This window comes from Metopolophium dirhodum, chromosome 7, assembly GCF_019925205.1.
Source record: "Metopolophium dirhodum isolate CAU chromosome 7, ASM1992520v1, whole genome shotgun sequence".
Classification (NCBI taxonomy): Eukaryota; Metazoa; Arthropoda; class Insecta; order Hemiptera; family Aphididae; genus Metopolophium; species Metopolophium dirhodum.
Genome location: NC_083566.1, coordinates 8,833,309 through 8,850,097, shown reverse-complemented (window position 1 = coordinate 8,850,097; position 16,789 = coordinate 8,833,309). Strand labels below are relative to the sequence as shown.

General features: G+C 31.1%; 2 protein-coding genes across 3 annotated transcripts; one reads left to right on the top strand and one right to left on the bottom strand.

Annotated features, from left to right (window-relative positions):
* The first annotated feature begins 3,553 nt into the window (after positions 1–3,553).
* LOC132949356 (transitional endoplasmic reticulum ATPase TER94) lies at positions 3,554–8,229 on the top strand. Its single transcript, XM_061020213.1, has 13 exons — positions 3,554–3,902; positions 4,910–5,012; positions 5,159–5,412; positions 5,479–5,671; positions 5,732–6,100; positions 6,167–6,415; positions 6,495–6,659; positions 6,720–6,842; positions 6,907–7,119; positions 7,178–7,361; positions 7,449–7,573; positions 7,633–7,788; positions 7,851–8,229. Exons 1-13 carry the CDS (start codon positions 3,883–3,885, stop codon positions 8,109–8,111), a joined length of 2,415 nt encoding a protein of 804 aa, XP_060876196.1. The 5' UTR covers positions 3,554–3,882; the 3' UTR covers positions 8,112–8,229.
* Positions 8,230–8,234: 5 nt separating this feature from the next.
* On the bottom strand, positions 8,235–14,374 carry LOC132949357 (cyclin-Q). 2 transcript variants are annotated; one of them, XM_061020215.1, is made up of 6 exons: positions 13,873–14,374; positions 13,702–13,799; positions 10,228–10,446; positions 9,387–9,482; positions 9,172–9,303; positions 8,235–9,082 (listed from the first exon to the last, which is right to left on the bottom strand). In XM_061020215.1, exons 1-6 carry the CDS (start codon positions 14,096–14,098, stop codon positions 9,038–9,040), a joined length of 816 nt encoding a protein of 271 aa, XP_060876198.1. In that variant the 5' UTR covers positions 14,099–14,374; the 3' UTR covers positions 8,235–9,037. The 2 variants fall into 2 exon arrangements, with proteins under 2 accessions (XP_060876198.1, XP_060876197.1); XM_061020214.1 differs by having other exon boundaries at positions 8,235–8,532; positions 13,873–14,373.
* Positions 14,375–16,789: the final 2,415 nt, after the last annotated feature.

Below are 16,789 nucleotides of genomic sequence, written 5' to 3'. Positions count from 1 at the left end.
TGGATCCAGTAAGTCCAACCCAGGAAGATGCCCAAACGGGGATTTCGAGATTTAGGGAGGACATTTTTGTTTATAAACAGTTGCTATTGGTTATAGAAGAAATAATTAGTAAAATATCGTTAGTGGGCGGCTTATCTCATCAAGTCCTCATGTTAAACTTAATTCAATTATTATTTAAGCTTTTTTTTTTTTTTATTAATTAAAATATAATTACAATCTATACAACAGTTTAGTACAATAAGTAATTTTGATAAAGTATTTATTTTTTACATATCGAGAATGACAGTACAGAAACTCAGTAGTGCCACCCGACAGATTAAATTAGAAGGTCTCTAGGCCAGGAGCGTTTTAGACGTCTCTGGGGGTTATCAGGGATTATTAGAGAAGATAGGCGTTTTATTAGTGGATTGTAGTGTTGGATTAACTTGGAGTGAAAGGATACGTAGTGGGACTTTGTTAGCTGAGAGAGTGACGGAATATTTAGATCTTTGTGGAGATCATTATTTATGATCAACCATGGAGCAGAGACAATTTGCCTCAGACAGATAGACTGGAACGTCTGGAACGCCTGAATTGTTCTCGTGTAGGAGGGTTTGGCAGAGCCCCAAATCTGGATGCCATAGGACCAAACGGGTCTGATGATGGCTTTGTATATTAGTAGTTTATTTTTTAATGATGTCTTGGATCTAAGAAGTGGGCAGAGTAAATGGAGTCCTGGAGTTAACTGTTTTTCTTTTGATTTTAAGGTGTTAGGCCCATGTGAGGCGCCTGTCAAAGGTCAAACCCAGGTATTTTATTGTTGGGGTGATTAGAATTTGGTTATTATTGAACGATACAGAGGGACAGTCACCTGGTCTAAGAGAGAACGTGATAAAAGATGATTTGGCTTCATTTATTTTGATCTTCCAGCGGTTTGACCATAATTGAATCGAGTTAAGATGATTTTGTAGCCAAAGAGATACTACCTGAGGGTCATTGTTGGAAGCCAGGATTATCGTGTCGTCAGCGTATGTACCCAGTGATGTATGTGGAGAGGTTGGAGTGTCGTGGGCGAATATAGAGTATAAGAAGGGAGCTATGTCACTTCCTTGAGGGACTCCAGCTTGTATTTGGAAATTTGATGAGTAGCTGTTATTAACGTGAACACAGAAGGTGCGATTTTCGAGGTATGATTTTAAAAAAAGGTAGTAAGGGGCAGGGAGGAATTTTTTTAGCTTGAAGAGAAATCCTTCATGCCACACCTTGTCGAAGGCCTGAGCCACGTCAAGGAGTATAGCCGCACAGTAAAGTTTTGATTCCATACTGGTAGAAATTAAGTCGACAGTGCGGTGGAGTGCTTGGACCTGTTTCCAAATTGGTGGTTTGGGATGATGTTGAATTTGTCCGATAGTGGTAGTAGCCTTTTGAGGAGTATTTTTTCAAAAATGTTTGCGAATATGGGGAGGAGAGAAATTGTTCTATGGGAAGATGGGATATCAGGCGGCTTATCTGGTTTTGGAATTAGGATTATGTTTGAATGTTTCCAGGCTGTAGGAAAGTAGGATAAACGAAACATAGAGTTGAAAATTAGTGCTAGATATTTCAGGGAGGTGTTTCACAACTAAGTTGCTTATTAGGTCGTGCCCAGGGGCTTTTTTGGTTGGGAGTTTGCGGATGATGTATTGAATTTTACCCGGGCTAGAATGTTTAGCAGGGATGGACATGGGAAGAGGGGATTCAAGAAATCTAGTAATATTTAGAGTATGAGTTTTATTTAGGATGATATTATGTGGTTTGAAAACGTTAGCTAAGTGTTCGGCGAAAATGTTGGCTTTATCGGAGTCAGAGGTGGCCCACGAATTGTTTGGTATACGGAGTGGGGGGATTATTTAAGTTTATCATACAAAAATTGTATAAATCGCTAATCCAACAGAAAAATCAAAAAAAAGTCATGATCAAAGTCCATGAAGTAATTAGAATTTAGAAGTTAGTAATTTTTAAAAAGCCCAACTGAGTAACACTTTGCGCCTATAAGAACAAGGATTTTTATATCAGAAAAAAAAATATTTAATATTTCTGATAGTTGTTATTAATTTTTAAATGGAGAAGGAAAGAACTCACCAGGTAACTTTAACCATTTTATAATATCGCACGGTCATCCCATTTCTAGCAATATTTACATGAGCTACCTATTAATATTTGATTGAAATAATTGATCCGAGAACTTGGCAAGTTTCATAATCTCTAAATATATATCTCTAAATATACACTATTCTATTAGACAGAAAACTCAGAGTAGCTGTTTTTGGTATCATTCATAGATATTATTTAATTTTATATAATCATAATATATCTTACAAGAATTACTGCCTTATATCAACCACACATTTTTCATACAAATTGCTCCAAAATGTCAGTCTTATTTCTTCATCTATCTTACATTAAAAAAACCTTAGTTTTATTATTATTAATATTGTGTTAAATATATCACGTTTCATTTTTTTGTCTATTATCTTGTTCTTTGATAGAGTATATTGAATATATTCTTAAATGTGTACATAACTGTTAATTATTAACCTAATTATTATACTTGTATAATGTATTTTGTGTATCAAACCCGTCACATAATAAATAATTGTACATTATATTATAGCCAACGTCAAATCATAGACATACTACCGCAATAAAAGTATTAACTATTATTGATGATTTTGAAGGTAACAATAAATCACGATGCCTGTGCAATTACCTTTTAATCCGGCCATCTTGAAAGACAAATGTCCGGCGTTACGGTGCGAGAAGCTTGATTGACAACAGATATAGGTATATGTAACTTTTATAATTTATTGTAACATCCGTTAATGTAATATAATTTATACGGCGACTAGTCAGAGATAAATACAGAGCAAAGAAAAACGGATATATTATGTATTTAAAAATATAGGAAAGATATATAAATGAATATACCTAATAATTAAAATACTTCCAAAAAATAAAAAGAATAAAATTGAGGGAAACAAACGATAAAAATAATAAAATGCGACGTTCGTCGTACACGATCCACAATACAATATTTAATATTACCTAATTAGTAATTATAATAGACAGTAGATTATAGAATAATATAGAAATTAGACAATCTCACAATAATAAGATCCTACGATTATCACACATTCAGACCAGACGTTATCATGGCGTAAACATTAATTGATGCGTACTATCAGCGGGCGGCACAGACACAGTGTTGTCATTTGCGTTTAATAATGTGGTCCGATTGTCGGCGCCTGCTGATGGATGGGTAACGGGGGGGACGCCAGCATATACGTAGATTTTGTTATAAAAAAAAATCGTAACAAACAATTATAGAATATACATAATTATTGTTCTGTGACGATTACGTTCTATATTATGCAACTCGCAATTACCACACTTGGAAACACGTTCGACCGACGACCGACCGGTTGGTACGACCGTTTTTTTCCCTCACCGGCCGCCATCTTAGGCCACGGCATGATTGTGCTTTTTTGATTTCCCGGTCCCTACCGCCACCACTGCCGCAACGAACCACTAAATTACACATTTACACACAACACACACACACTAACGCCTTAGTGTCTCACTCACACAAGCATATCGTAACGAGCGTTGTTGTTCGCTTTTGTGACTTTGTGTCACAGTTTTCCGTTTTTATTATTCGTCAGTAGCCCCCCCCGTCGGTTGTAGTCTCGTCTGATACACGTATATAAAAATATCATCGAACGCATCGTTCGTTTTACATTATTCATAAGGACCAGTGTACGTGGACGAGTCACCGGAATCGCCGATATTCATATCCAGCCTGCCCGTTGATTTCGGTGTAGACAATTTTCGAACGTAAAAACCAGGCCGCAGCTTACCTTAACCATGTCCGAACCAGCAAAAGGGTAAGTAAAAGAAAACGTCCCGCTCCGAGAAAACCCTCCTCCCGATTCCATCCCCGATGTCCACGCCTTCGTGTATCGTTATTTTACCGTGACTGAACACGACTGTGTTTTCGGTACTAAGATTCTCAGGAATGGTAGTTGTATCCGGTGGAATTGGGGCCTCACACCGGAACAACCGGAAAATCGCATTTGGCGTATACGGAAATACAGTTAGCGCGATGATGATGACCAGCACTTTGTCATCTAACGACCACTTTGACACACATGTACAAACATGAGTTGTATTAAATGTCCACCTCCCAAAAAATGTTTAGTATTTTAACGTAGGTATTGGTACATCAATTGATCGTTCTAGGTTCTAATAAGACCCGGGCATTGTGAAAACTTATAGACAATACACTGAAATATCTTAACAAAGAAATATTTACATAACTAAATAAATTTGTTTTGGGATCATTTTTTTGTTTGTGACCTAAAAATAAACATCTCTGTCTTTTTACCATGTCATGGTAAATTTTTCTAGTTTGGTATCTACTTTTATTACTATTCAATTAAATTTAGACACTATGCAACGTTGGTAATTTCTTCAACTAATTAAATGTTAACATTTATTTTATTGTATCTTATCAACAAATCGATAAGTGCAATACAATAATTATAACATGAAATATACATAGGTACTTTTAATATAATTGAAATGTTACCTTTAGCAAATTACCTACCTACCCAGATTGGTAAAGAATCATTTTTAAAATATAAATAATTTTATTTTCATTTATCAAAATTATTAGCACTTATTTCCAAATTGTCAGATTTATAAAATTGCTATTATTAAAAAAATTTACACAAATAATTAGGTACCTATTTGGATTATACATTTTTAACTTGTTTTACTGAAAAAATGTTGAGTCACTAAATTTATTTAACATTAATATTAACTTTTCTGAACTGTCAAATTAATATGTGTATAATGATGTAACATAATAAATAATTTAATTAATTTTTAGTGAGGAGTTAGCAACTGCGATTTTGAAGCAAAAAGATCGTCCAAATAGGCTCATTGTAGAAGAAGCAATCAACGATGATAATTCAGTCATTGCATTATCTCAGGTACCTACCAACAATTATTGTTTAATCTAAAAATAATTAATATAACTTCCAACTCAATTTAAGTTACTTATTGACTACATATAAATGTATCTTATAAGTTTGAATCTAGAAGTTGTTATCAATTATTTATTTGTTTTATATCTAAGGCTAAAATGGATGAATTACAACTTTTCCGTGGAGATACTGTGTTGCTAAAAGGCAAACGCCGTAAAGAATCAGTTTGTATTGTATTATCCGATGAAACTTGCCCCGATGAAAAAGTACGTATGAATAGAGTTGTGCGTAATAATTTACGTGTCAGAATATCAGATATTGTTCAAATTCAACAATGTCCTGATGTAAAGTATGGAAAACGTATTCATGTGCTTCCAATTGATGACACTGTAGAAGGATTAACTGGGTAAAATTCACTGAACTTTTGTGTTCTTAAATTTATATTTATTAATAAGCCAAATTTTTGTTATAGAAATTTGTTTGAAGTTTTTCTTAAACCTTACTTCTTAGAAGCATATAGACCTATACATAAAGATGATAATTTCATTGTTCGTGGAGGCATGAGAGCTGTAGAATTCAAAGTTGTCGAAACTGATCCATCACCATATTGTATAGTTGCTTATGACACAGTTATTCATTGTGAAGGGGATCCGATCAAAAGAGAGGTAACTTAAATACATAATTGGTGGTTTACCGCAGGTCTTATAATTCAATTAAATCTTTAGGAAGAAGAAGAAGCATCAAACACAGTCGGTTACGATGATATTGGAGGTTGCCGCAAACAATTGGCACAGATTAAAGAAATGGTCGAACTCCCACTCAGACATCCAAGTTTATTCAAGGCTATTGGTGTAAAGCCACCTAGAGGAATTCTGTTATATGGACCTCCTGGAACAGGAAAAACACTCATTGCCCGTGCTGTTGCAAACGAAACTGGAGCATTCTTTTTCTTAATCAATGGCCCCGAAATTATGAGTAAACTCGCTGGTGAATCTGAAAGTAACTTGAGAAAAGCATTTGAGGAGGCAGATAGAAATTCTCCTGCTATTATTTTCATTGATGAATTAGATGCTATTGCACCCAAACGTGAAAAAGTAATTTGATATAAATATTTAACATTTGTCAATCATTAATGTAATAACTATAAATTGTTTATTTAGACTCATGGTGAAGTAGAGCGTCGTATTGTATCTCAGTTATTAACACTCATGGATGGCTTAAAATCATCATCTCACGTCATTGTAATGGCTGCAACTAACCGCCCAAATTCTATAGATTCAGCTCTAAGACGTTTTGGACGCTTTGATCGAGAAATTGATATTGGAATACCAGATGCTACTGGTCGTTTAGAGGTTTTGCGTATACATACTAAGAACATGAAACTTGCTGAGGAAGTTGATTTAGAACAGGTAAAAATTATTAAACAAAATATAAATTATAAATAGTTAATTTTGTTTACTTAACAATTAATTTTCATGTAACCATTAGATTGCTGCTGAAACTCATGGTCATGTTGGTGCTGATCTTGCCTCTTTGTGTTCTGAAGCTGCCTTACAGCAAATCCGTGAAAAAATGGACTTGATAGATTTAGAAGATGATCAAATTGATGCTGAAGTATTGAATTCGTTAGCTGTCACCATGGAAAACTTTAGGGTAATTTTAATTTACTTTTATTTACTGAAATAAAAATTCACATTTCTATTACTTTTTTAGTATGCCATGAGTAAGAGTAGCCCAAGTGCGTTGAGAGAAACAATAGTCGAAGTTCCAAATATTACATGGGAAGATATTGGAGGTTTGGCTAATGTGAAGCGTGAATTACAAGAACTTGTTCAGGTATGTTGTATCAAAATAAGTTTTTAATCAATACCTATGTTAATATATTTTTTTATTTGTGTAGTATCCAGTTGAGCACCCTGACAAGTTTTTGAAATTTGGTATGCAACCATCTAGAGGTGTTTTGTTTTACGGACCACCAGGTTGTGGTAAAACTTTATTAGCTAAAGCCATTGCTAATGAATGTCAAGCTAACTTTATATCTGTAAAGGGTCCTGAACTTTTAACTATGTGGTTTGGTGAATCAGAAGCTAATGTCCGTGATATATTTGATAAGGTAAGTACACTAATAACTTTTTTTTTCTTTAACAATTTTTAATGAGAATTTTGTACAGGCAAGAGCTGCAGCTCCATGTGTACTTTTTTTCGATGAGTTGGACTCCATTGCTAAATCTAGAGGAGGAAATGTTGGTGATGCTGGTGGTGCAGCAGACAGAGTAATCAACCAGATCTTGACTGAAATGGATGGTATGGGCGCCAAAAAAAATGTTTTCATTATTGGTGCTACTAACAGACCTGGTAAGCTTTTAGCTTTTAGTAATTATTGGTTTTAATATTCCCAGTTTAAAAGTATGACTAAATAGTAAATTGTACTGTTTATTATAGATATCATTGATCCTGCTATTCTCCGTCCAGGACGTTTAGATCAATTGATCTATATTCCTCTGCCTGATGAAAAATCGCGAGAAGCCATTTTCAAGGCTAATTTGAGAAAATCTCCTGTTGCCAAGGTAATATTTATTTTTTTTACTATTAAAATGTATTTTATATATTATATATTATGTATTAGGATGTTGACCTCGATTACATCGCAAAAGTTACTCATGGTTATTCTGGTGCTGACTTGACTGAAGTATGTCAACGTGCCTGCAAACTTGCTATTAGACAAAGTATTGAAGCTGAAATAAGGCGTGAGCGTGAAGCTGCCTCAAACCAAGGAATGGAGGTAATTGTTAAATAATGTTTTAAAATTAATTCAACAATACTATAATTTCATTCCATATTTAGACTGATGTAGCTGAGGATGATCCTGTCCCCGAAATTACAAAAGCTCACTTTGAAGAAGCTATGTTATATGCGCGCCGTTCTGTAACTGACAACGACATACGCAAATATGAGATGTTTTCTCAGACATTACAACAGTCTCGTGGTTTTGGCACTAACTTCAGGTTCCCGTCAACGACAGGTCAACCTGCTGCCAATAATGCAACAACTGGTGGCGATCAAGCTACGTTCCAAGATGATGGTGACGACGACTTGTACAACTAAGCCAGATTTCCCTTCCCTCAAATAATAGATTTAATGTATATTCGAAGATTTAAGAATGATTCAAACATTTTTTTTTTTTTTATATATATTTTAAAATAAAATGAAGAAATTTAATACACATGATTTATAAATATTTAAGTTTATTAGGTTTTGCTAATGTTTGTATGTGGTTATACAGTATATAGGAATTTTAAAAAAAAATGGTGGGATACAAAAAAAACTGTTACATCGGATTTTTTTTTATAATTATTTATTTTTTCTTTTTATAAGAATTATTATTAATAAAATTTAAACAAAATACAAACACAAATTAAAAGGAATAGTATTGCATTTAGTTGGTAGTTAACTCGAGATCGTACGTGTCCATGATCGCTGCCATAACATTCCAAAGTGTATCCTTGTCCAAATCTTCAACCAATGCCTTGAAAAAAAGTTAAATTATTGATTTAGTTTTGATGATTTACAGCATGTTTCTTATCAAGAGTTCTATTTATTCAACATTTAATATTAATAAAAAAATATGAATGAGTTAAGTTTTATAGTAAGATAGAAAATATGTGAATCTCAAATCTTGAATTTTTTTGTATACTTAAAACAATACTTTCTCATTTCTATCAAACTTTAAAATTTTTACTTTTAGAACGTTCAAGGATAATAAAATATTTTTAAGCAATATCCTAAGACGTCCTAAATATGAACAAATTATATGAAATAAAATGAACCAAATTTCCTTATATTATATGACCCTGAATAATATTACATTCTATGGTTATTAAAATATGACTAAATATCAACAGCCCTGCTATGTTGAAACAGAAGAGACATATCACTTCAAAATGATTGGTATCCTTTTAAAAATCAGCTAAAATATACATCAATTAAATTGTTCTCAAATTCCAATGATCTTTCATACATTTAATTTTTGCTCATATTTTGTAGACAATATAATAACGTTTTTTGGCAAATAATTGCTAAAACGAAAAAAATTTCAACCAATTCAACAACATTTTTTGAAATGAGCTATTAAATACCAACAAAGCAGCAAAAAGTAGAAACATACCTGATACCAAGGTTTAATTTCATAATCAATTATTTGAGAAGGAATGCCATAAACTTTGATCGCTAGTTCAATACAAGCAATTGCAATATGCTGTGCCTTAAACTGAAGAATATCACTACTATGATAAAAATCCTGAAAAAAAAACAATTTATTTTTACTTATACATAATAGCAAAATTAGATATGTATAAATGTGTACAATGAAATTAAACGTACGTGTAAGAAATCATATGCTTTCTTAAATACAATGATGTCCTTGCCATGTTTTGAATAGAAAACTGGTCTTAGAGTCTGAACGTAGTGCAAAAAATACTGTAAAGATAATATAACACTGTTAGATATCAAAAAACTATGAAGGCTAAAATAAGGAGATCAAGAGTTAGAGGGCTATGATGAAACGGAAATCAAGCTGGGTAATGATTATATTATCTCCTACTTTAACCCGCGCTGTGTAAGGATTATTCATGTTCTATAAGTTTTTAGGAAAATGTATGCAATATTCTGAAATAGACAATAGGTTATTTGTAAAATTATGCATTCTTTCATACTATGTGCACTTTTTCTAAATTGTATAATAATGAATGTTAAAATGTTAAAATCTGTAAATACTTAAATGAAATAATTTATTATCACCATAAATACAGTAGACAAACTATATATTTTCATAAATGAATACATATTATTATTATATCGTATTCAGTATACCAGATATGATAGCACAGACTAAAATATCTAGTATAAGGTTGTTAACAAACACCTATATGATAACCCATGCTTAATTTTAATTATTTACTCATTAATAATATCTACAATTTTTCACACGTAATATGTATGAATGCATCATTTTAAAAGTAAAGAATTAATGTATATGAGTTGTAGTTTAAAATATTGCATATTTTCAAAAATCCATAAAAACGAATATTTCCTATACTTTGCATGAATTAAAGTAGCAACAAATGTATCTACAGCACAGCAGGTGGCTATCCAATCATGCAGCTCTTTACAATAAGTCTTTCATGGGGTTGGCAATATGTGTTTGGTATAAAAGTTTAATTACATTATGTGGATGATCGAAAGTAGTGTCAAATTGTACTATTCTCATGATTAACATTTCAGCATGCACAATGGAATCCCGGAAGTTCCAATAATCTTCAGCTAAGCGCAATGGAGCTGCATCCCTGTGTAATGTGTGGTAACACACATTTATCAAATCTCGAAGTCTGATGGTTTCATCTTGTACTTTACTAGCCAAGTATAAAGTTGCACTAGCTATAGACTGTAAAAACAGATATTACATTTTAATCACAGTACGACAATATTTATACTAAATATTAGTATAACAATTAACAGGTTGGGGAGTTCTAATACATAGATGTGATCTAATATTTATTATTTATATTTTTAATTATATTGACAATCACATTATTGTGCCCACTGGTGTGGGATAACAGGATCATGTGTTATTTGTATTATGTTATATTTTGTCACCAATAATAGTACCATGTTAACTACTTTTTGTCATTTCTAGTGCTAGACAGAGTTTCATCGTAAACACATTTGTAATACTGTAGTATTTAATGTTTATTTATTTTTGAAGAATAGTTGTACTCGGTCTTGATGGGTATTCAATGCGACAATTATAACTATTTTTGTGCCAAAACTGATGAACCCAATATTTTTGCATGATAGATCCTTCAATATGATCTAAAAAATTAATTAAGTTCACAGCAACAAGCATATCAAAATGCCAAATGGTTATAGAAATGAGAATCGTATGATGTAAAAATCATGTCATTTTGGCGGAAACACATTGTCACATGTCATTTACTTATCATATTATCATTTATTACATGTTAATAGACACACAAATACATTAAGACGTAAAAAAACATTTGTTTTACTTTAAATGTTTGGGTTTTGATACATACAATGCAAACATCTTTTAAGCAAAATAATTATTTGATATAATTACAACCAAAATGTAAATATTTCTAAATAATTAGTAGCAGTCCGAGTTAGGTTTTTTTATAGACACTTGTTTTCAATTTCATATTAAATCCTTAACATTTTATTCGATAATAAATAAATTAATTAATGACCCAGTTAAAAATATATTGTAACCTGACAAAATAAAATGTTATAATGCCATGTTTTAACATGAGATATACTTACATGAAATAAGAATGCTGAAAATATTATTAATACCACCAATAGTTATCAGTATTATTAGTAATTACACTTACGTTTGGTGCCTCAAATCATACACAGTGTCGTAACAATAATTTTATGCAGTTCAATAAGTGTGATAATGCAGATGGAAACAAACTTTTTTACTCTTATAAATATTTTGTATACTATTCTGCGTAAAACCAAAAAACCCGTTAAACAACAAGGTTAGATTATAGGTATACAAATATTTTATTTCTAATTTTTTTTATGTATAAATATAAAAAAATCTGTAAAATAAATACAAACTATCATTCATGTACAAAATGCAAAGCCTACTAAATAATTGCATCATATTCTTATTGATTAATTATAAAATAAATTTAAAAAACTATTACAATACACTCCATTTTTAGATTTTTTTATTTTTATTATGAATAATTGTAATATAGTAAAATAAGTGTATTCGTTTTAATTTTAGCTTATTTAAATATTTGGTCTATTAACACTTAACTCATACCAGTGGTCATACCATTTATACTTAATACATTTTACATGTATTAACTTATTCATTAATACGCCCATTATATATTTATATTTTATAGACCAGTGCCAATATCTTAAGTCATATACTATGGATGTAGAAATAGCATATTATTTTGTTGCTAATATTAGCGACAAGTCTCCAAATTAGGTATAGATGTGCGCATGCGCGATGAAACTCCTTATTTAATTATCCATAGGTTACTATCACAGAATTATTTAAAATCTTACTATCTTAATTTGTGGTTAATTATGCTATTATATTATTATAGTAGGTATTATACTATTTTAATATAATATTATATTCAATAACAAACTATATGTGGTTAAATATGAGAGAAGTTGTGTCGCGCATGCACATGTTGAACACCTAATTCGGTGACTATTCGCAGATATCGGCAACATTTTTTTTATTGATTTAATACGCTGTGGCTCCATCCATACTATATGATCTAAGGCCAATATTCAGCACAATATTCATAATGATTGTTAATACTAAATTTAATAAATAATTATTTTTATATTTTACATATTTTATATAACTGTACATATTATATTATTATATGGTTAATATCTGTATTTTTAAAATGTATAATGAATCATACTTAAAGGACTTATCAACTATTCATCTCATTGTTAGTAAAGTGAAATTCTATATTTGGTACTTATTGGTTATTGATTTCAAATAAAAAAGGTGTCTTGTATAGTCATACAATTATGTTATGTACTATTTGTTTCCTAGACAACCATTTCTCATTGTTGTATGAAACAAGTATTATAAAACTATATTACATACAACAAAACAAAACACTAGAAATTATTGATAGTTTACTAGTATATAAATATTATGTATGAAAAAATGTAACTTTATTAATATTTGAAATGATAATCAGTTACATTTGTTTACACTCTTAAATTATAGTTGATTAACTTAATTCCTAAAGGCAATAAGTTTTCTTCAAACTATTATAAATATAATAATTTAAGTATACACCAACAGTAAATTATAAATTTTTAAATCATAATGTGGTTATTTTCTATTAACTATAATAATCTGTAAATTATAAAACAAATAAAAATATGAAATATAGAATATAAAATAAATAATTTGAACACTCAATATTTATACTTTATTAATGTATTTCTAAAACCCAATATAGATCAATAATTTGTTTGAAACTATGTAATCCAAAGTGAAACAGAAAAAATATAATTTTAATATTTATTATAACTTTTAATCGCATAAAATAATACTCTTCTAATTTAAGTGTACTACCTAACTAGATTTTTGGGGAAATATTTTAATCATTACTCATTACCTAGTTGTTAATTTATTAGAAATTTAAAAATTAGGTTTTATTTTAAATGTATGTAAGAATCTGATTTTGATTAAAAACTCCTTAAAAATATTAAAATAAATAGGTAGTGAACTGATTTCTAAAAGGTCAATAACATGTATTAATCTAACCATACAAATATGTAGGCAATTTAGTTTATTGACTATTAGAACGATTCAAATTTAATAATAAGTAATTAAGAATAATGATAAAGCTAAACCTACTTCATATAATTATAACTCCGTCTCAAAAGAGAACAATCACTTTTCGCAGATAGATCGTGAATGATGCATTTAGCATGTCGAGAACCACGTGATCACGCTAACACCAGGTCGGTGGTTAATGCAAAGCACTGATAAAAATCAGCCGGCCAACTGATTGTTCTCTTTTAAGACAGAGTACAGGTGTATAGTGTATTGTAATCAGTTAAAATATAGGTATAATGAAAATAGAAAAATATTGACAAATTAAAAATGAGTACTTACATAATTGTCATAAGCGGTTTCATCAACATGTTTATAAAACTTATGGAAGTAAACTGCTGCTGAGCATATAGTTATATGTTTAAGACCCAGTTTAATACCTATATTCATAAAATATAAATAAGACACTGCATAGTAGTTCAAAATATGTAGATTTATAATTTTTAAGCTTACCGCATTCAAATATAAATCGGACAGCAATGTAATTTGATTTGTGTGTCAAATAGTCGGTAAGAGGTGCCTCCGGTTTTTTTAATTTGTCTTGACTCTCTGACCGTTGTTTTGTTCGATACTTTTGTTTTGAAATGTTCTTGTTTTTCTTATGAGATTTTACCTTCTGCTTGTGAGTCTTTGTCTTGCTTTTGGTAATGCTCTTCATTTTTGGAGCTTTTTTACCCATTGTGTTTTAATTTTAATAACTGAACTTCAAAAATTTTCTAGAAATCAATGATACACATTATAAAATACACTTAATAATTTCAGGTGTATAGTTTCGCCTAATCAATTTACGCCTGACTAACACAAATACATAAGAACATTATCCAAAAAAAAAGTTATAACCCGAAAACCACTACAAATTACATTCAACTCATAAATTACAATTATTAATTTCACAAACGTTACTCGACAGGGAAGAAAATGTATAATATTGAGTATTGACTATTAAACACTCAGCACTAAGCAGTTGCAAGCATACGCGCATACGCCAAACAGTGCCGCAGATGTTTATATATTTGTAATGTGATGGGAGGTAACCCTGATCAGTATTTGAGGTTATTTTCGTGAATATTTTGGCGGTAACTTTATTACTTAATATAATATGAAATATTAATAAATCACACAGATAAACATTATTGAAAACATTTAAACATGACATTTTATGTTGACAATAAATTATGAGAAATCAACAGACAAAATAAATCTAAAGGGGGGGGGGAGGATATTACACCCTCGCCACGTCTCCCGTGAGCACACTTATATTATATGCAAATAATAAATAATTATACCTAGAAATCTGCGATACCTATATAGTTGCTGCGTGGATATCTACAAAAATAACGAAATATGAAGAGTTAGGTAAATACATGTGTAAAACAATCATGGCTCAAACAATTAGGTCGAAATGACTACCTATTATAGGTGTCGGAGATGTCCATTAAAATGTCTAACAACAGAGACCCTACCGGCAGAATTTTATATTTATCGCGAACAAGCGACAACAACCACCTGCCCGATCTAATAAATCATATAGCCATGAATAATGAGATTTATACAAGCGTTTTTATTCTAAAATGTATGTTGTTTGAACACTTGGACAAATAGAAATAAACGAAAAAAAACCTAGACTATGTGTCTATGTACAGTACAACAATATAAGTATATGTTTTCACTCGTGATAAAATATGACTTACAATAATTGGTAGGTACGAGGTACATAATATTATTTGAATGAATAAAGAATACAATTGACGCGGAACAAAAATATTACGAAAAATTCCGTTCGCACGGTCGATATAACTGCACAAACAATTGTAACAAATGCACTTTGCCAACCCCCTCGCAAATTTCAATTTTTATTTTACCGGAAACTATTATATATTAGAAGTTATAGCGTATTAGCGTTCCAAAGTTTTGCGATTTTACGTGTATGTGCTTGCGCGCAATGCTACTTGAGTGCCACCCACGCGTAGTGCCTATAACAAATTTAAATTTTTTTTTTTACGTATTTTAACTAGATGTGGGACAGTCATTTTTAGAGTGGAAAAAATGTTGGTGAAATCAGAATTTGGCGCACGAATTTAGTTTCGAAGTTATAGGCTTATAGCTAATCGAAGTTTTTAGTTTATATTATTATAATTTATAACACAATTAGAGCTCTGCACGGTCTGGTCTAGACCAGACCGGACCGGACTATGGTACGGTTTTTTTTGGTCTTTGTGTATTATAATTTAATGTGGTTAGGTCTCTTCGTTTAAAACACAAAAAATGGTCCGGTCCGGTTCGATCCTTAAAAAAAAAATGATCCAGTCCAGTCCACCTTCAAATTTATATTAGGTATATATTGTCCGGTCTATAGTGATCTGCATTTTGAACGTTGATTTAATAATATAATTTATATCAGGTACGTTGAAAAATAAAAATCATTATTAAAATAAAAAAATCGTTCGGTCTGGCTTCATTTTTATTTTATCAGCCTGGTCCGGTCCGGTCCTAGTCTTTTTTAAGATGTATCAGTCCGGTCCGGCCCGGTCTGGTCTTGGTCTCTGTTAAAAATTATCAGTCCGGTCCGATCTATAAGAAAACGGACCGTGCAGAGCTCTATAACACATAAATACTCATTATGCTACATTTTCATCGGCTGAACTGTGGCGAAAAAAGTGATGTCTGTAAAACCACTTTGGTGCTTAAAAAGCAGTTATCTTCAGGTAGATGACAGGCTAATGCCTGATGCTGAGGGGACTTGTGCACCCCAAAAAATAAAATACTTTTTCCATTATATTTTCATTATTTCGAATACAAAAATGTTGTACTATACGTCTATACCTATATGGCTATATTATATCATTGTAGATTGAGGAATAAAATATGTAGGTATATTTCGCTATTATGTTGCCAGCTATAACATATGAAATAATCTTTAGCTTATTTAATGTGTTGCACAGAACAGGTCACAGATACGTAGTTATTAGTTATTACTTATTTGTGTAACTATAGTCCATAGTCATAATATTATAATATTATCGGTTGACGAAATAACTTTGAACACAGGATAACGAGTAACGACATTTTATCTTTATCTTTGGCATAACGACATACTGCCTATGAATGTGACTATATGTGAGTCGTGAGTGCGTTGACATTGTCTCCTTGTTTATAATTTGTTATCGAAATGTATTGATTATTAAACACATATACTATTATAATATAATAGGAATCATTTATCACAAAATGTTTGGTTTTTAAATTTTTTACATACCTACGCGTCTTACAAATGGCGCCACACTGATATCTGATGTTTAGAAAAAAATAATTTTTAAATGTGATTTTGTCGCATGAAGGGAAGCGTCCAAACATTTCTTCAGCCTCCGAA